The sequence below is a fragment of the Antechinus flavipes genome, chromosome 4 (assembly GCF_016432865.1).
Source record: "Antechinus flavipes isolate AdamAnt ecotype Samford, QLD, Australia chromosome 4, AdamAnt_v2, whole genome shotgun sequence".
Classification (NCBI taxonomy): domain Eukaryota; kingdom Metazoa; phylum Chordata; class Mammalia; order Dasyuromorphia; family Dasyuridae; genus Antechinus; species Antechinus flavipes.
The window spans coordinates 140,496,595-140,518,655 of record NC_067401.1 but is presented as its reverse complement, the minus strand read 5'-3'; the positions used below and the strand labels follow the sequence as shown (position 1 = coordinate 140,518,655).

At 34.1% G+C, this 22,061-nt stretch overlaps 1 protein-coding gene across 1 annotated transcript in view; it reads left to right on the top strand.

Annotated features, from left to right (window-relative positions):
- Positions 1–469: 469 nt before the first annotated feature.
- GPATCH8 (G-patch domain containing 8) overlaps positions 470–22,061 on the top strand; it is a 105,405-nt gene continuing 83,813 nt past the window's right edge. Inside the window, exon 1 of the mRNA XM_051994844.1 lies at positions 470–698. Coding sequence (XP_051850804.1) covers positions 654–698 — 45 coding nt within the window. The 5' untranslated portion in view covers positions 470–653. The remainder of the gene's footprint in view (positions 699–22,061) is intronic.

Sequence of the window (22,061 nt, the reverse complement as noted above, 5' to 3'; positions counted from 1 at the left end):
ACATATTATACAATATTACAAGAATATACAATAGCTTAAAATTACACTAAGGCTTTTGAGATGTACATATACACACTTTTAAGCGCTATATTAATTATCCAGAGTACATTAAATCACAATGCAGAAACAATAAGTAAAATTTTTAAAAGTTAATTTTTAATAATTCAAAGCTGCACTAAGACATTTGGGACACTTCTGGGCTATGTATAGGTATATACTTATATGCAGACTCGGACACACGCACGCCCGGACGCACGCGCACACACACAAAAGAAGGTAAAGACATCTTTCGACTGGCTACGACTCCTCCCCTCCACTCTTTCCCTCAAGGAGCAATTATCGCTCTTGAGTGTAAATACGCATGCGCAGAGAGCTTCGGCTGCTAAGGGCAAGGGAGGGCAGGGGAGGCCAGACGGCGCCTCCGGAGCACCCTGGGCTCTTATCCGGGCGGTGCCGTCGCGACGGGAGCCCGCGAGCTCGCTCTCGCGCCAGCGCGCGACCTGCCGGCGTGGGAGGAAGCCGGGAAAAAGGAAAGGGAGGGGGGAGGAGCGAAAGCGGGAGCGAGCGAGAGAGCGAGCGAGAGCAGCGAGCCTGCGTCGTCTTCGTCGTCGTCGTCGTCGTCGTCGTCCGGAGAGGAGCTATTCGGCGGCAAGATGGCGGATCGCTTCTCCCGCTTCAACGAGGATCGCGACTTCCAGGTAAACAGCGGTACCGCGGCCAGCACAGTTCGAACTCTTAAGTTCTTTTCCTAGCACGCCGGCCTTTGGAGGCGGCCGTGCCTGGCCCTCCGGGACTTCCCCTTGCAGGCCTCGGAGCCAGCGCTCCTTCCTCCCGCCCCCGGCTGCCTGGCGCCCCTGCCTGAGGCGAGGCCGCTTCCCTTTCTCTGGGCCCGGGCTCCCTCCCCTCCCCGAGCTGCATGCGAAGGCCCGCGGCGGTATTAGGGGGCTCCCTCCGGGCCCTCTCTTCCCCGGAACGGGCGAGGGGAGGTAATTAAGAAAAAAAAGGGGGGGTGTCGTTTTTAATGCCTTCTCCTACAAGAAAAAAAAAATTCGTTTTCCAACAGTTTCCATTTCCTTATCTGGAAAATGGGTCCGCTGTTCAGCCTTGTGGCTGTCCCTGGCCAGAGCTTTTCTGGGGTGAATGGCGTTACCCACCTCCCGCCCCCTCCAACCCTGTCCATGACTGTTGTTGTTGTAGTTGTTGTGGGGCCGCTAATTGGCCTCGAGAAACACGCACGTCCTTGGACAGCCCCGGCTATTCCCGGTGACGATGGGCTTGACAAGTTTTTGCTAACTCGTACTCAAGACTGAAATTATTTTATTTTTAACTTCTTTTTTCCTAGTTGCAAAGTATAAATCTAGGGAGGAAAATGTCAGCTGGGTAGGATGAAGGCTTTCGATGGGGGGGGGGGGGGAACCACCTAATTAATTAGAAACCCATCCTTACCTGTTTCGAATTGCCGTATTCTGGAGGTATTTTATCAGTCACCTTGGGAATCTTGGAAAATGAAAGGAATTGAGGAGAGGTTGGGTGGAAAAGTGTACCTTCGGAGTCTCAAAAAGAAGCCAGATCCAAGCAAAAGAACCCTGCATTACTGCTGCACACCCTGGCAACAGTAATTTGGGTCAGGGAAGAACACTGGAATTCAAATTTTCATCCTTCTGCAGGGTCTTACCTAGAGCAGCCGGGATATCCTTCTTCGCTACTTTCCGTAGTCAGAGGAAGGGGATGCAAGTTATTTCGAGTTAGGTTGCAAAGTGAAGGGGGATTACAGGCCAGCAGAAATTATTGGAACTTTAGCACAGTCGTCATCAGAGGGACCAAGAATGGAACTTGGGGAATATTGAAAATCCTTGCAGTCATGTGCTCTGTGGCTGCAGCACAAGGTGATTTAGGGGTATAATATGGGTTCAAAGAAGTTTGAAATGGTTTAAAGCAACCAATTATTCTTAGTCTCTGTTAGGAGATATATTTTGAATAATAGAAAATCAAATAATATTAAGGTTTTTTGAAAAAAAATGTTGAGGGTTTTGAAGTGCTTTTCAGAGGAGAATTCAAGGTGATCTAATCATATTGCAAATTGTCATATAAGTTGAGCATTGAGGAAAAAAATTTTTTAAAGGGTGAATATTTGTGATCACCAAACTCAGAATCTCAGCAGACCCTTTTTTAAAATAGAGAGGACAAAATGTCATATGTAAATGATTTTAAGTTGTGAAAATTAGTATGAATGTTATGACTTGAAAAAAAACTGGGAAAGGTATTTAGATTCCAGTACAGAATCCAGTATGAGAATAAGATGGTGCTTATTTATGCTAAATCATTTTAATCCCAATAAGGTAGATTTAGTATTAATTTATCTAGAGACATGATTATCAATCAACCATCTTTTAAGTTTATTTTCTACTAGATCAACTTTTATCCAGGAAAAATTTTTTCTTTAGTCTGCTGTCCTAACAGGTATGGGGTAATAGAATACTACTCAAAACATTTTGATTGATTATTATAATAATGTTATATTAAAGTTCCAATTAAAAGATTTTTGTAAAATATTGCTAAATTTTGTTTTTTAATAAGAACTTGAGAAACATTAGCAAACATTGTTATTTCAATATGCAGAGAACAAAAGAGTATAAATATGTGTATGTATGAAACTTTACAGATTTTGCATTCAGTTTTTTAAAGTGTATATTAAATTTGACATGAGAGTAACAAAACAGTCTCCCTTGTCTGTCTCTCTACTGTTTTTGTTCTTTTCTTCCTGTCTTTCCATCTGTCACTTAAAACTACCAACTTTCCCCAATAAAAGTTTTTTTATACTGACTATATTTATTTGTTAGGGAAAAAAACTTTTGTCAGGTAAAATAAACCAGCACATTGTATCTGTTATTCATATCATTCTGAAGCACAGAGCTATATTTTGAAAGAATTCATCTTAAAAGATGTTTTGAAGAATTATAGTTTATATTCTTATTACATATTTAGTAAAGTTTTAACTTTTCAAAGGAGAACTAAAATCAACTTTTGGTGAGTATTTTCAGTGGAAAATATTGATTGACTTTTTCCCTCCATTTTTCTCCCCTCAATTATATGTAAAGTTTTTAAATTGTTTTTTAAAATTTTGAGGTCTGAGTTCTCTCCAACTCTTCTTGAGAAGGCATGCAAATTGATGTAGATTATATATGTAAAATTATGCAAAACATATTTCCATATTGGCTTTGTTACAAAGAAAACACAAACCAGAAAAAACAAAAAGAAAATGTGTTTAAATTTGCATTTCTTTTCTCTGAAGGTGTATGGCACTTTTCATCTAGTCCTTTAGGATTTCTTGTATCATTGTGTTGATCTTTTTGTCATTCACAGTTGATTGTTGCTGTTACTGTATACTGTGTTCTCCTGGTTCTACTCACTTCACTTTGCATTAATGTATGTAATTCTGGGTTTTTCTGAACGTATCCTGCTTGACATTTCTTTTAGAACTATAGTATCCCATTAAAATCATATACTTGTTCTGCCATTTCCTAGTTGATGGAAATCCTGCCCACATTCCCAATTATTTCCCACTACAAAAAGAGTTGCTCCAATTTTTTTTTTTCATCATATAGGTTATTTTTCTTTTCCTGTGATGTCTTTGGGAGTACAGTATTGCTGGATTAAAGGGTAGTATTGCTGGATTAAAGGGTGGTATTGCTGAGTAAAAGGGTATGCACAGTTTTATAGCCCTTTGTGTATAGTTCCAACTAGCTCTTCAGAATGGCTGGGTCACAATTGATTGGCCTTTATTTATGATGTAATTCTTTGATTTAAGGTTATTGGAAAAGGGAAAATGACCCTAGAAATAATACAAAAAGTACATCTACTTATAGTGTCTTTAAAACATTTTTCATATTTAAGTCTGTTTATTGAGAAATCAGGTTTTTCTAATCAGGTCCATTTGAGAATTCTATAAGTATTGTGAAGGAAACATAAGAGAAAAGGAAGGGATGAATGAATATTGTTTTTAAAACTATGTTTTGAAAGTCTTGCAACAGCCATAAGATAACCCAAAGTACCAGGTACAATGGACAAATTTTGTTGCTCTTCTTCTGCCATCTGTAACAAAATTGGAATTTTCCTTGCCCAGTAAGTTCCAGCTGAATAAAACTTTATTTGTATTGGTGATTGTTCTTCAGTAATTTTTCAGTAATATCCAGCTTTTAGTGACCCCATTTGGATTTTTCTTGGCAAAGATACTGGGATGATTTGCTACTCTTGTATTCATTTTACAGATGAGGAAACTAAGGCAAACAGAGTTAAGTGATTTGCCCAGGGTCACGCAACTATTAAATCTTAGGCCAGATTTGAAATCAGAAAAATGGGTCTATTTGATTTCAGGTCTGGCATTGTATATCAACTACGCCACCTAGCTGCTCCCCACAAGCTTATTAACCAATGCTTCGTTATTTCACTGTTATATTATTATGCCATTTAATTCAAGTTGAGAAATAAAAACTTTTGCCTTGCTTATTAACCCCACTTTGTTGCCAGGAGGTTTAGCTAGTTTTGTTTTGTGCATCGGTATTTAAAGTCTATTTTAAGGATTCATGTGCATAATGAACTTAAAAATATGTGGTCTTCTAAAATTACAATATTAATAATAAAAGCTAATGTTTATATGGTGCTTTATGCTAGATGCTTTACAAATATTTAATTTGATCTTTACAATAACCCTGAGAAATAGGTAATATCCTTATTTTACAGTTGAAGAAACTGAGGCAGATAGGTTAAATGACTTGCTCAAGGTCACATAGCTAGTAAAAGTATCTAAGATCATATTTAAACTTAGGTCTTCCTGACTCCAGATCCAGTGCTCTATCCACCCTATCTACACATAGATAAGTGATCTTACTGAGTCATCCGCTATATTTTTTTAGTTGATATGCACAAATACGTATGTAATTATGTAAATGGAATTGAATTAACAAAATATGGAAGGGAAACTTTAAAAATCAAAAGTCATTGATAGAGGACATTTAACTTATTTTACATTATCCTCTTTTTCTCTAGGTCTGTTTATTTTTGTTCTTCAGAAGCTTTGCTAGCCCAGATTATAACATTCATACAAGATATATGCTGTCTTCCTCCTATTTTAATTTGTAGGTTGATCATTAGAATTATTGATGCATTTAAGAATTTATGAATTACTTAGCTAGTTTTGTTGAAAAAAAATGGAAGTAATCCTCATTTAATAGAGCTGGTTTCAAAAGTTAGGAAGATCAGGGTTTAAGTTTGGCCTCTGACACATACTAACCAACTCTGGGCAAGTTACTTCATTTTTTTAGTGCTTCATTCAGTTCTCTAAGACTTTAGAAGAGGTGCGGGTACTCAGTGAAGGGAGTTTGTTATCTGAAGGTTAGTAATAGTATATTTTTAATATAAAATTTCCCTAGGACATATTATAAGTGTAATAAAAATATCACCACTAATTTTGCATAAATTTACTTGTGGGATTCTTTATTACCATATTAATTTGTCAAGAGACCTTATGAAATAGGTGATGGTTCTCTTAAGTATAGTCTGGGGGTTCCTGACACCCTATTGAGGATCTTCAAAGTAAAAACTTTTCATAATATGAATACGTTTGCTTATTAAAATATTCTTTCCTTTTTCAACTACATATCAGTAAGGGTGGGCATTCTTATATAGTTAAACTAAAACAATATACATTGCATCAGATAGAATGCCAGACATTAAAGAGATTTGCAAGTATAGGTAAAACAATGCCTCTGTTGTCACTAATTGGTTTTTTCTTTTTTGAAAATATAGTAATTTATTTTTATAAAAGTGAGTTATTTACATTAACATATAATGGACTTAATTATTTAAAAAATGAATTCATTAAAAATGTTTTAATTTCTTATATGGTAAATATAAAAAACTAAATCTGTATAAACAAAAACTCTTGGGATTCCGCAGTAATTATTAAGCATATAAAGGTGCTTTGAGACCAAAAAAAAATTTGAAGAAGTTCTGGATTAGATATGAAGTGCTGATCTAGGAATGAAGAAGAATTGGGTGGCTTTGTAGCTTTGGATCAATCAGTTAACTTCTCTTTGCCCCTGGGCAACCCTTAAAGATTGTACATTTTATAACCCAAGTAGAAAGAATAGCAGTAAGAAAAACAGTTGAAACTCAGTATAGTGAAATGTTAATTACCAAACTTGTCCTCAAAGAAAAGATATGAAAAAACAACATTCCTCCTTTTCTCTATCTCCAGGAGTGGGGAACTGTGCATTTGGAATATGGCAGTTGTAATATAAGACTATTTTGATGTCTTATGTAGTTTTACTAGCTATTTTTTCTTTTTAAGATTTATTATATGAGCAGAATCAGGAGATCATTATACATGGCAACAACAAAATTATACGACAGTCAATTCTGATGGACAAGGCTCTCTTCAACAGTGAGATGATTGATGCCAGTTCCAATGATCTTGTGATGAACAGAGCCATCTATACCCAGGGAGAGGACTGTAGGAACTGGGTGATTCACAACATAGCATTTTCACTTTTGTTATTGTTTGCTTGCATTTTATTTTCTTCACTTTTTCTCTTATGTGACATGTTAATTATATAAATATATATGCACATATTGGATTTAACATATATTGGACCACTTGCCATCTGGGAGAGGGCATGGGGGAAGTTGGGGAAAATTGGGACACAGGGTTCTGCAAGGGCTAATGTTGAAGAATTGTCCACGTGTATATTTTGAAAAATAAAAAGATTTGTTATATAGGATAGTTCTCTAGGTGGGATTGGGGGGCAAGGCTGCATTGGGAAACAAGTGGAGTTACTTCCTTCCACTCCTCCACCCATTTGCCCCAGATTCACTAATGCTGCTTCCTTGTTGTTCTTTAAACAAGACACTTTCTTGAGATAAATAGTTATTTTCCTCCAATTACTTTTTTAAACAATTTTTAAACTTTTTTTTTTCTTTCAGTTTTGAGTTCCAAAGTTTTGACTCTGGGTATTTTTTATTGGTTGTCTCTGGGCTTGAAATGTTCTCCCTCATCTCTGCCTACTGGTTTCTCACCTGTGGGAAGTTTTGCTCAGCTCCTCTTAATTCTAGTGCCTTTCCTTTGTTGATGATTTTCAGTTTTTCCTGTATGTAGTTGTTTGCAAGTTGTCTCCCTCAATTAGATTGGGAGCTCTTAAAGGGCATAGAATACCTTTTGCTTTGTTTGTATGCCCAACTCTTAGCATAGTGCCTTAGGTGTACATCATTATATGTAATAAATTTACTTTTATTCTACATCATTCCTCTACTCAGGCGCTTCCTTCCCTGTGCATACCACCAGTTTTCCCTTCTGTGCCCTGTTGATGCCTCTGGACACCTACAGCAGCCACTACGCTGGTACACTTGGGAAAATTCCCCTTCCACATCACTTCATCAAAGTTCTGGAGCATTGACTGATGAAAAAGAAAATTACCTTCCCACTTTTCACTTGGTATGGGACAAAATAGATTCCAAAGGATAAGCAAGTATCGATCGATTATGATAGAGTGAAGATTTTACTACTTTTTCTTTCCCTCTCAAGCCCACCTTTCTTGAAAACTTTTATCATTATTATTAAAGGCACAACTATACTTCCAGTTCCAAGGTTGACTATTTCATTGTCATCTTTGACTCCTTCCTTACCTACATCCAAAAATCAGTTGCAAAATTTCATAGTTTTTATCTCCAGAATTCTCCCATCTGTTCATTTCTGTCTTTTCCTTCAGCTTTCCTTCAGCTACCACTTTAGATAAATGTCCCTTATCATCCAATCACCTGGATTGTTGTAGTATTCTCCTAATTGGTCTCTTTACCTAAAATGCCTCTACATATTCCATAGAACTGCTAAAGTGATTTTCCTAAAGACCACTGATATAATGCTTTTCTATTTGATCAGCTCTAATGGCTCTCAATTGGCTCTAGGATGAAATATTTTATCTTTATCTCATTCTTTTAAATTTTCTCTTTTGGCATAATTTCCATAATATACATGCTTTTTAATTAATCGGTATGTGTATATAATTTATAAATGCATAAATATATACTTTGAGGGTACATGCCCCCAGATTTTTTTTTGCTGATACATGTAATCAGAAGAACTTGGAGATTACTGAATAATGGCAGATGGACTAGTCAGTTACTATCCTAGGTCTCAAGGTTATACTAAATCAGTGGTTTAGCTAGGATTAGAAGAACATAAAAATAACAAAACTTGAGAATTGTCAAGAACCTCTGGCAATCTAGTTCATCCCATTACCGTCTGTTCTGGATTGAACCTCAGATCAGTTTCTTAGTGATTTATGTTCAATAGTAGGACAAAAGGGGACACTCATGGATCATTCAACAATTAATAAGATTTATTTAGTAGTAGAAGGATATTAAAGATGTTATTGAGGCATTCTGAGGTGATTCAAATGAGCAAAGTTCTCCTGCTTCTAGGAGAGTTTTACATATTGATCTACCACTAAACATCAAAGTGTGCCTGAATCTGTACCAAGGCACCAGGAAGTGTTGTTAGTAGGCTGATCTTTTAGTAGTTATTTTTCATTTCTTTTACTCATATATGACTCTTTGAAACTCCATTTGGATACTGGAGTGGTTTGCCATTTTCTTCTCCAGTTTACTTTACAAATGAGGAAAGTGAGTCAAATAGGGTTAAGTGATTTGGCCAGGGTCACACATATTTGAGGCTACATTTGAACTTAGGAAGCCAAATATACCTGATTCCAGGTTTGGCATTTTACCCATTATGCCTTTGATCTTTTAATACCTACCCTGAGCCAATAAAATCTAGAGGATGGTATAATTACATTTTAAGGGGAAAAGTAGCCTAATTTACATGGCTATTGCTTCCACCATACTTTATAAGCCTTGTGTGGTAAGGCTCTTGAAAGTCTTTTATAAATTTTTCATGACATAAATGACTTAAAAGACTGTTACTGGTCAGTTCTGATATTCAAAAAGCCTGATATAAGTAGTACTAAAGGAAAAGAAAAGAAAAATTAAAACACAAATATAGTAAAAACAAAATAAAACAACATAAAAATCCAAGGAATAATGATTGAATATGAGAAAAACAAATGCCAAACATCTCAGGCTTCATCAAGGAAGGATATCTGTGTCCCAAGGCTAAGTGGGGTGGGTTCTGCTCAATCATTGAAGTTTACTGTGGTTATCTTGATATAAAGAAAATATGGGCCAGTTTTTATTGATATGACCTGATTACTATAACTTTGACCTCTTATTTTTCAGAACTGTTAAAAGCCCACAAAAATTGGTAGCAATTCTTGAATAAGAAGCTGGTATACACCGGGGGAAAAAGACCAGTACATTATTTTTAGATGGTTGCCAGCTTTTGCCTCTTTAAAAGAAGACATGTGTCTTAACCTTTTAATCAATGGCTATAAACTTGACATAACAATCCTCCCCCTTTTGTGGAAAAAAATTTCCTTCCTTTTCACGAAATTGCATGTATTAATCATATTTTAACCAAATAAAATTAAGAATTTATCACCATTTTTATAATACCCAAGTATCTTAAACATAAAACAGCAATAGTATAGCATACTTTTTGATTCTTTTATAATTGTTACATGTATAACAAGCCATAATCATGTCCTAGTAGATTTGTTTTTTGGTGCAAAAAGTTCCTTAAAATGTCTTTGATATTACTATTCGTAATTGTCACTGATCACTTTTGCTTTTATTATAACTAGAAGACTATGTTTTATGTAAATAAGATTATGAATAATACTAGTAGGTGTTGTATTACTTTATTTGGTAAATTAGAAAATTCTATTTATTCAAAGTCAGGACATAAGATTATCAGGTTCAGATACTTCTTTTAGCATCCTATTTTAAGAAAAATCTGTTAATGTTTTTTGTTAATAGACAGTAATTGGATTCTGTTACCATTATGCAAATAATTCTCAGATATAATTGTCCTGCTCTAATCTTTTGCTGGCTTTCATTTTTACATCTCATACTACCTATTGGACATCTTGAACTGTATGTCCTATAGTCATCTTAAATTCAACTTGTCCAAAACTGTTCCCTTCTCCTAACTTTCATGTAATCCTTCCATTTACTTAAATTTACAACCTAGGATGTCAACCTCAATTCTTCAATTTCTTACTGCTCCCTGCCCACATTCTTCAAACCCTTTTATCCCCTACCAATTGCCAAGTCCTGTTTCATCTCAGGTCTGAACAATTATAGTAGCCTGATGATTGATATCCCCACCTCAAGTCTCCTACTAGAGCAGATCTTCCACTCAGTTGTTAATTTGAGCTTCTTAAAATGCAGGAAGGAGGTGTGATCATATCACTCATGCCTATCCTTCCTATCCTTGGTCTCCCCAAATTCTGTGATTTCCAGGATCAAATATAAAATCCTGATTAAAAAAAAAACACACATCATAACATGGAATGCTTCCTCCTTTCTAGTCTTCTTATATCTTACTCCCCTGTAAGTACTATCCAATCCAGTAATCCTGGTCTCTTTTATGATCCTTGAATAAAGAACTCTTCCCAATTCTGGGAATTTTCACTGTTGCATGTCTAAAACTTTTTCCTCTTTATTTCTTATCTCCTGGCTTCCTTGAAGTCTCACTTGATGTCCCACTTTCTGAAAGAAGATCCTGGTACTAATGATTACTTATATTTTATCTTATTTATACCTTTTTACTACATAGTTGTTTGCATATTGTTTCTTCCATTAGAAGGTGAGCTATTTGAGATTGCAGACTGGTTTCTCCATCTTTTATCTCTTAGTGCGTAACACAGTTGTTCCATCAGTAACATCCATTCACAAATCCCAGTGAGCAATATAAAAAAATCATATTTTCTGGATTTTACCTTTTTTACTTTATATTTCCGCTATATAAACTGTTTTTTTTTTTACTTTGCTTTTATTTTCCGCTGCTCCACTGAATTTTTTCTTCCAGCTTTAATATCTATTTATCTATTATGAGGAAATATTATTTCACTTAAAAAATACAAAATATTTAAGACAACTAAATTTAAATTTTAATTGCTGAGAATTTCAAATGGTGTTACCTATGATCAGTCTCAATAGATTTAAACAGGTTTTTTTTCCTTCTTATTTTGTACTTAGCAAAAATAGCAAAATGAGTACTGTTAAAAATATGATAGATACAATGCTGCTTTCAAATTACACACAAAATTTGTTTAAACACTTCACATTTCAGCATAGCAAATTTAACACAAACTCATCTGTGGCTTGAGTCTTTACTTCTGATGGAGGATGATTGAGTTCAATTCAAGATTTGATCTTGATTGTGTATACCATATTAAATATTAGCTTACTATTGGAGTAAATTCACAATACTACTCTTGCTTTTTATCTTTACTTTTATTTTCCTTGAAAAACTTATTTTTTGCAATTCTTGGAGAGCTGTACTCAAAATTTCCAATAATTTCTGCTACTTCTTGATGTTATTTCAGACAGGATCTCACTTACTGTATCCTTCCCCTTCCCTCCTCCATTTCCTTCTTGGAAATATCAGCCTGAAAGAGTAATCTTGATTCAGACCAGTTTCAATGATCTTGTGATGAAGAGCCATCTGCACCCAAAGAGAGGACTGTGGGAAATGAGTGTACATCACAACATAGTAGTTTCACTTTTTGTTGTTGTTTGCTTGCATTTTGTTTTCTTTCTCATTTTTTTCTTTTTGATCTGATTTTTCTTGTGCAGCGTAGTTGTAGAAATATGTATGGAAGAATTGTACATATTTGACATACTGAATTACTTGCCATCTAAGGGAGGAAATGGGAAGAGGAAAGGGAAAAAAATTTGGAACATAAAGTTTTGCAAGGGTAAAGGTTGAAAATTATCTATGTATATATTTTGATGATAAAAAGCTTTAATAATAAAATTATTTTGTTGGAGATAAATGTAAATATGTGAAAGTTCTTGTAATTCCTTAAAAGATGACATTGCAATGAATGCAAAACCATATTGTACTTAGTTTAGCAAACATTTGTTATGCAATTCCTATGCTCATTGTGTTATATTAGGTTGTGCGGATATGAAAATTATTTAAGAGAGTCTTAAAAGGTTTAATATTCTAATAAAATAAATACACATAGTAATAATATGTCAGATACTAAATTTTATAAGAAAGGACCACTGTGGTATAAAAGATTTTAGGAAAAGAATACAAGCCATTCTCCAATTAATAAATGGTCAAAGGATATTGAACAATTTTCAGATGAAGAAATTAAAACCATTTCTAGTCATATGATGCTCTAAATCACTATTGATCAGAGAAATGCAAATTAAGGTAACTCTGAGAAACCACTACATTGCTCAGATTGGCTAAGGTGAAAGGAAAATATAATAAGTGTTGGACAGGATGTGGGAAAGTTGGGACACTAATACATTGTTGGTGGAGTTGTGAACTAATCCAAACATCTAGGGGTTGTCATCTAGGGGAGGAGATGGGAGGAAGGAAAGGAAAAAAATTGGAGCACAAGGTTTTGCAAGGGTAAATGTTGAAAAATATCTTTGCATATATATATTTTTTGAAAATAAAAAATCTATTATTAAAAAATACATTTTAGGAAAGAGAAATCACTCTTAATGAATAAGGAAAGCAATATAATGGTGGTTCAAGCTGCACCTTGAAGGAAGAGAAGATTTAGATAGGTAGGAAACATTGGGTGAGATCATTTCTGATATGGGAGGCAATAGATAATAGCATAGAAGAAGGGAATTAGGACTAGTTACAGAATATTGAGATGTAAACTCAATGAAATCAAAGTGGAGTCAGTGATTTGGCTGAAGAGAATAGAGAGTGGTGATCAAAATTTAGGGAATGGCATAGATATAGGAATTAAGTTGCATTTCAGGGTGCCAAGAAATGTCAAGGTGTTATGTGATAACTCATATACTCCTTTAAAGTTTGCAAAACTCTTTGCTCATAACTATCCTATGAAGTATATGTTGGAAGAATTATTATCCTTATTTTATAGGTGAAGAATGTTAATTGGAATTTATAAAAATTTTTTGTAGAATTTATATCTACCTCTTTTCTCATTGATATGGGCCATAAACTGCAATTTATTTTCATGGTAGTTTTTTGTAATTGACATTACTGTTGCAATAGTCATGACCAAACCTCCCATGAAATGAAATTTCTTTTTCCTTTTGTACAGTGAAAGTGACTTATTCCTTACTTTGCATCTCCAAGAGTAACTGTAAGCTATTCTTTAATTTTGCTCCTTTCTTTGGTAGGAGAAATGGGAAGTGTAATAGCAATAATGCCAAGATTGATATGATTGTCTTTTGATCACATGTGTACTTAAATCTTTGGACAAGGAGCTCATATTCAAAGAAGCATTAGTGAAATTAAAGTTTGAGAGTCTAAAACTATTTTCTTAGTATCATTTGACTTTTTTTTTCTGTCAGTGCTTCCATATAGGATTGAAGACCATTTGAAACATTTCTGTAGAACTTGTACATTAGTATTTATATAGGTGAAAGAACTCTGTTTAGCAGAAGGAAGAAAATGTATTGGATTGCCTTTGAAAAATTACAAAACTCATTTTAATGATCCTAAGTTTCCCATGAAAGCAAAGTCCATATTTTTAATACCACCAAGATTCTACTGGTGTTTATGAATAGTTTTGAGACAGGGCAGCTATCTTTAAAAAATTAAAAATGAATTCCACACAGAAGGCAGGGTAGACGTAGACGTATATGGTGAATGAGAGTAGGCTGCAATATAAAACCAGTGAGCAATTCTGAATAACAGGAGTAAAAGATGTCATTAAGGAACGGTTTGTATATAATGGGAAGGGAAGATGGATTAATCATGTAGTAAAAGTAAGCAATGACAGGTAGTTAGGCAGAATGTATTATTGGTGTTATGGTTGGTGATCTCAGGAAAAAGGGAGTAAGATGCTCCTATCTAACTTGTGGAGGAAGATGAGTAAGAATGGCATGGGATAAACAGGCATGTATGGGTTGTTATATGTATCATTGAAAAGAACTTCCAAATCTAGGAGAACACAGTAACAATTTGAATAAAGATGATGTAACTGAAACTCAGGCTAATTGAGTTACTAGTTAGGTTCACACAATTGGAGTTGCCCTATTTATTAAATTTTTAAAAAATCAATCTATTTGATCCAGGGTAAGAAATAGGTTGATTAATGAACCAGATAAGATATACATTATACATAAGGAAGCAAAAAAAAAAAAAAAAATCACGTGCCCTCCCCACCTTGGCCAACATACACCCTTAAAGATAGCAATGCAGGAATATTTTACTCAACAATACATGTTTGTAAGGAATTGTGGTCAGTTTTTTCCTTGCTTTATCTATGAAGATCAAGATGGTAGAAAGACCTAAAAATAAAATAAAAATGATTAAATTCATTTCTTTTTTTAAAATTAGATTTATCTAGGGTAAAGGGGGTAAGTTGAGAACTATCATATTAAAAGTTTTACTGTCTATTCCCTCCAATAACTTATTTAGCTTTTAAGAATTTAGATGTTATGCCATTTGGTGCACCCATGTTCAGTATTGCTATTAATTGGATATGGTGCCTTTCAGCAAAATGTAATTTCCTTGTTTATCTGTTTTAATTAGGTCTGTTTTTTTTATATTCTGATATCATGATTGTTACCCCATCATTTTTTTTTACTGAAGCCTAAACATAAATTCTCATTTAGCCCCTTATTTTAACTCTGTGTATCTATTTTGATTGTTTCATGTAAACTACGTATTTTTCAATTCTGATTTCTTAACCAGTCTGCTGCTCTCTTTCATTGTTCATACAATGAAATTGCTTTTTTTTTTTTTTTGCTTCTAATTCTTCCTTTAATCTGCCCTCTTTCTTCTTATTCCACTTTCCTTTAATAGCTTTTCTCTCCTATTTCTCTGCTATGTGAAATATATATATGAACAAGTAATATTTACCTATTTAGGTTTCTTTTGATTTATGTGTTTGTGATTCAGATTTTCTTTTAAGTTTCATTAGGAAGGCTAGAGTCAGCTCTTATCAGCTTAGCTTGTAAGAGCTGATTTTTAAATTGTCAATGTGAGCACTTACACCTTGGACTTTGGCAAATGTTACATTATTAGGGCTTGATTTATTGTTTCATTGATTGTATAGACTTAAATGATGGAGAAAATGTTAATGTTTCATATTAAAAGTGTGTGATGCAAATATGCCCCTCCCCACACCAATCCTATCCTTAAATTCCTCAAAAAATACCTTTCAACCTATTTTAGATTATTTACTACTACATCCCTGTTTAGAAGTCTTATCTCTCTGACTATTTCATGTGTCAAAAAACCCAAACCCTCAGAACACGAGACTGGATGAAGTTCCTGAGCTCTCCTACCCTTCTGGGCTCGCTCAGATGTGGGGCTGGCTTAAAGGTTAATTTCCCACCCTGTAGTATTATACTCTTGCTAAGAATAATGGTTACTCTTGGTTGTAAGCCTACATCTTTTGCCTTTTGGAATATCATATTTCATCTCTCTGTTTCTTTGTAAGTGGTAGTTGCCAAATGTTATGTGACCTCAGAGTTGAATTCTTTCTGGATCTTGACTATAATGTTCTTGGGGTTTTCTTTTAGGAAATAATCAGTGAATTCTATTTCTACTTTTTTTCCCTGTAGCTTTTAAAAGATGAGAGCAGTTTTCTCTTATCATTCTTTGAAATAGGATGTATGACTAGGCTTGAATTTTAGTTATGGCTTTCAGATAGTTCATTAATTCTTAGAGAATCTCTCCTCAGTCAGTTTTCAGGTCAGTTGATTTTGTCATGAGATACTTAGATCTTTTTTCTGTTTTTCGGGTTTGTTTTTTTTTCCTTCAGTCTTGTGAGATTCTTATTTCTTGATGTCTTACAAATTATTCACTTTCATTGTCATTTTTAATTTTCAGAGAGTTATTTTCTTGGAAAATATCTTATTCTAAGTTATTCTTAATCTTTCTGTTTTCATCCCTCCCCCATTATCAGTCTCAGTTGATTTTAAATATTATTTTTTAGCTCTTTTTAAAAAAAACTGTCACTTTATCTCCTCCAACAATTCTTTTTGGATGTTTTCCAAGCTTTGGTTTTTCCATGAGGTTATGCTTTGGATATTTGGAGTCATTCTCTTCTGGGTCTTGAACTTCTGTGACACCATAATATCCTTTTACAATGGCTTTTTTTTTTTTTTTTTTTTTTTTTTTTGGTTTATTTGCTTTTCCAGTCTACTTCATGACTTTGGACTTTATTTTAGTACTTCTGATGGAGAAGTCCTCAAGGCTCCTTATGCTTTTTTTTTTTTTTTTTTTTTTTTTTTCCCTGAGGCAAATGGGGTTAAGTAATTTACCCAGAGTCACACAACCTGGAAATGTTAAATGTCTGAGGACATATTTGAACTCAGGTCCTCCTGACTTCAGGGCCGGTGCTCTATCCACTGCTCCACCTAGCTGCCCCTCCTTATGCTTTTTTATATTTTATTCATTGTTGTGTTATTCCAGTATCTCAGGTTTAGCTCATATTGGGGACCTGCAAGCTTTCAGGACTCCCCCAATGATGTGATCATAGTGAAATGTGCTGTTTTCCTGGTCTTAACTGTTAATCTTAACCCAGGTTTGAATCTGGGCAGACACCTCTTAACATGTCCTTAATGAGAGGATTCATTAGACAGTGCTGTTGGATTCAAACTGCTATCGGTTTGCAGGTAGTTTTGTAGATTCATAGTGACAAAATTATTGGCTTTTCCTTTGATCTGATTATTGCCTTGGCAATTATTGGTAATTTAAACTTCAAATAGTTGGAAACTAGAACTGAGTCCTTACTCTGCTACTGGTGACAGAGCCTTAAGACCTGTTATTTGCTTCTGGATTTCTTTGCTTAGGATATTGCTAGGATTTGTAAGACCTGATTGCCCTTATCTTTGCCATCTCTAGGTACAGGCCCCTTTCTCAGTCATCTCTAGATATGACCCAACAATGAATGACAACTTTCGGATGCTATCTGTTTCCATACCCTGCATTATTAGTTCATGGATTCCTAGTTCCTCTTTCTGCCTCCATGCACAGCTTCATTTCTCTTATAATTTTTGAAAACTAGACTACTCCACCTGTCATTATAACTGCTAAATAATAAAATGATCTTAGTTAATTATAAACTTAGTAAACAAATGACTCAAAGATGACTCTAGTAGGAGAGGAATAGTGTAAAGAGTAAAAGAGACATTAAGGTCCTGCTATACAAACATTTGGTGCAATGCCTCAAAATCATACCATGTGAAGGAACCAGAGATGTTTTAAGATGCGCGATAAGGGAAATGAAATAATAAAGAACTAGAAACTTCCTACTCCTTCTCTCAAGTCCTTTAGAAGGAATAGTAGGCATTGTAACTCAAGCCTAGGTCCTGGGCAGTTTCCTATGCTGATGGGGGGGAAACTGACTTCTATAGTATTTTCCTACGATCCTTCCAATTATTTAAACTGAGACTTGCCCACTTCCTTTCCTCCATAACCCGGAATTTCTGACCATACTCTTCAAGCACCAATTGTACCTTCACTCACCTCTATCTCCATGAGAGGATAGTTGAAACATGACATTCTTTCTCTGTTACCATTTCCAAAATTTTTCTCTTTGCCACTATTACTTAGAAACTCCTTTTTTGAAGGAACCTTATTAAAATCATTTTGGCTATTTGCCATCTAATTGGTATATAGTTTGAGAAGACGAAGATCTAAAATTGGAGGTTAGCAGATACATAGAATCAGGATAGATAAATTTGAGAATCATCAGCATAGAACTGGTAATTAAATCCATGGGAGTTGATGAGATCATCAAATGAAGCAATGTAGAGGGCAAAAAGAAGAGGTCTCAGGACAGAACCCTGTGGGGCATATAAGATTAGAGGATGTGATGTGGATGAGAATTCAGGAAAGGAAACTTAGAAAGAAAAGTCTTATAGGTAGTAAAAGGAGAACCAGAAAGAGTGATGTCCCGAAAATCTAAGAGAGTATAAAAGAAATGCAGTAATGGTGTCAAAATCTGCAGAAAAGTCAAGAAAGAGGGTTGCCATTGAACTTGTCATTTAAGAGTTAATTGGAAACTGGTGAGAACTGTGTTGGAATGATGAGGCCACATATTGGGTTATAAAGAGTTATGAAGAATGAGAAGAAAAATAGTGGTTGATGCCTACTGTAGGTAACCTTTTTTAGGAGTTTAACCACAAAGCACAAAAGAGAGAGGACTTTAGTTAGTGGGAGGTAATAAAGGATCAAATGAGGATTTTTGAGCAGGAAGGAAGACATGAGCATGTTTGTAGGAGGTAGCAAATAGACAGACAGGGATATAAAATAAGTGAAAGGAGGATTATAGAGGAAAAAATCTTTTGGAGAAGGTAGAATGGAATGGGTTTGCTTGTGTAGGTAGAAAGTTTAGCTTTGTTAAGGAACAGGAGCATCTCTTCACATAAGACAGGGATGAAGGAGGGTATAGTAGTTGAAGGCAACTGAGGAATGAGATGAGGAAGAAGGAAGAAAAAACTCAAAACAAATGACTATTTTTTTCTGTAAAATATTAGATGGTAGAGGAGCTATGAGAGGTTAGAAAACAGATGAAAAAATTTAGAAGAAAATCTGTAGAGCAGAGCTTATTAAACTTTTCCCAATTGCAACCTCTTTTCTCCCAAGAAATTTTTATGTGACCTCTAGTATGTAGATATATAAGATAGGCATAAAAACCAAACATTTACTGATAATAAATCTTAATTTTGTGACCCCTACATTCAGTTATGAGACTTCGTCTGGGGTCATGAGCCACAGTTTAAAGAAGCTAAGCTACAGAAGGTGATAATAGTGAATAGAGGAGGTATAGTAAAATTGCCTAGTATCAGTGAGGGTCTTAATTGAGGTTGTGTAAAATAAATTTGTAGTAGACCAAATCAGAATGGTTGAGTGCTTTTCTTCATCTTAATTCAGATGTACTTGATTAGAAATAAAAGTGGTAGACGACGATAATGGGAGTGATCCAAGACTGAGGCCTGCTAGGTAGGTATTCCTCCATTCTCTTAGATGTCCTGATTCATACATTTTTTTTAATCTACAAAATAAGATGTTTGGATTAAAAGATATTTAAAGTTCATTCTTACTATGATTTCTATATTTTTATGTCAGGTTGTGTCATTTAACAATGGATTCATCTATATTTTCAGACATGAATGTATGACATTTCATCTAAAAGCAAAATTTATCACAGAAATATTTAAACATATGAAATATTAATTTGAATATGCTGTAGAGGTAAGCTTAGATGTGTTCATTTCTGTTTATTTTGGAATTCTGAGCATATAAAGAAAAAAGACTGCTGCCTTTGTCATTTTTAGAGACCAGACACTTGTTGAAAAAGTTCTGAAGTGATTGAGTAATATAGGATCATCAGTATAAGAATTACTAGTACATTTCTTGTGTTTGCTCATATGTGTGGCTTAATATATTTCTTACAGTTTATTCATGAAAATGAATTCCAGCTTCAGATTACTAAATAGTTCCAGAGTTTTAAGATTTTAAAAAATCATTCTAATATTGTTTATCTTATTCAGTGTAAGAATCTGACAATAAAAGTTTCATTTTAATATTGCTATTTAACATTGTGAATGTTAATTCTTAGATACTTACAGTAGAATTATAAGTGACTACTACATGAATACTGAAAGAATCCATTGATTTGATATTGCAGTGATTACCAAAAGAGGCGGTAATGATTTTCTATTTATAAAAAATGAATTATCCATTTTACTTTAGAACTCTAACCCACCTGTGTTTACTGTACTAAATGCATAGTATTGAAATGCTCCAGATGAAAACAAGGTTAATATTTTTAACATTTGGAGTATATGATGTAGATACTTAAAGAATAAGCAAATTTAATATTTGGTTTCTAATTTAGGAGAGCTTACATTTAAAAAAAAGTTTAGGTTTACATATTGTGGATATAGCAAGGAATTGACAGGTTTCAGGTGAGATATGGACTTCACTAGTTGATTGCCTCAATTATTTTTGTAGCACCCATAATATAAGGATAAAAGTATAATACAATTCACATTTAGTTAAATAAGATTGAAAAGGCAATTTTTATTATCCTTATTACAGCTGGGATATGTAGAAGCTATTTATTTATTTATTACTGATGGCTTTTTTATTTTTTCAAATATATACAAAGGTAATTATAGAAGAAATTTATTAACCAAAAAGATGGACTCCCAAATCATACCTACTTTTTATTGGCCTAAAAACAGAGCAGTTTTTAGATTTTTCCAATGAAGAAAAGAGAAAAAGTTACCAACTGTGTTGTTTTGACTTTTTTTTTTTTTTACTTTGTGGGAAAAACCAATATTGATGATATGTGGTTTTTGTACATTATTTTATAAAATATTTCTTTGGAAGCCTCACTAGCTTGTGTTTGTGAATCATGATAATATAAAGGAAAACAATATTGAAAGCTTTAAATGTAATAAATTCTTTAATCAGTTCAGCCTTGATGGTGAAGCATTTTTTCCTGCCTTTAGGCAAAATGCAGGTAGGAAACAAGTATGAAAAGGTGAGTGAATTCAGATTTTACCAGTGTTGATTTTTTTTTTTTCTGTTTTAATTGAATTTAAATTGGGGAGGGGGTGTTTACATTTTAAATTTCAGACTGTCTCCCTATCTATTCAACATTATTGAAAATGCCACCATTTGACACTCTGTGTGTGTGTGTGTGTGTGTGTGTGTGTGTGTGTGTGTGTGTGTGTGTGTGTTTGTGGGTAAAATCATACTATGCATATTTTTTATCAGTTCTTTCTCTGGAGGTAGATTATGTCTGCTTTCATAGGTCCTTTATGGTTGATTTAAATATTTGTAATAGTCAGAATAACTTAGTTCATAACACTCAGAAAAACTTAATTATTCAGTTATTCTAACAATATTGCTATCATGGTGTCCAACATTTTACTCCTCATTTCACTCTTTATTATTTCATGCAAGTCTTTTCATGATTTTCTAAAATCAAGCTGTTCATCATTTTTTAAAACTCAGTAGTATTCCGTCATAATCATATACTACATCTCATTTAGCTATTCCCAAGATGGGCAATCCTTTTAATTTCCATTTCTTTGCCACCACAAATTGAGCTGCTGTAAAAATTTTAGAGTAAGTCGTATTTTTTTTTTTTTTTTCTTGATCACCTTAGGAAGCAGACCTAATAGTGGTATTGCTGAGTCAAGGAGCATGTGTGGTTTTAAATGATGGATCAGTTTACCAGTTTACCAACAGTGTATTAATATCCCAATTTTCTACCTCTAGCATTTATCATTTTCCCTTTTAGCTCCAGCTTCTCCTTCCCTCCCTTGGGCAAGTAGCTTTTTATTGAATAACAAAATAAAAGTAGTTATTTGCCCAAGCCCAGGAAAAAGGTGGTTATATAAGTAGTGCACAGAAAAAAACTTGCTTACATAAGGTACTATTCAGTTTGTTTGCATAGCTTAGAGTACATACGACAGTTTTACATCTAGGAAAGCCCTTATATTATACAATGCCCTTACACCTTTCTATCATTTTAGCCAATTTTTGATAGGTATAAAATAATCTCAGAATTGTTTAGTTTGTGTTTCTCTAATCAGATTTAAACCTTTTAAAAAATGACTAGATAGAGCTTTGATTTCTTCTTCCAAAAAATGCTTTTTCATGTTCTTTGACCATTTATCAGTTAGGGAATGACTCATAATCTTATTAATTTGACACATATTCTCTGTATATTTGAGATAGGAGATGTTATCTAAGAAACTGCCTAAATATATATCTCCCCCTCTCCCTCCAATTTTCCATTTTCCTTCTAATCTTGGCTACATTGGTATTATCTGTACAGAACCTTTTTAACTTAATAAATATGATCTATTTTATATCTTACAATGCTTTCTCCCATTTATACAAAAAATATTCTCCTATCCATAAATCTGGATAACTAATATATTATTTGTTCTTCCAGTTTACTTTA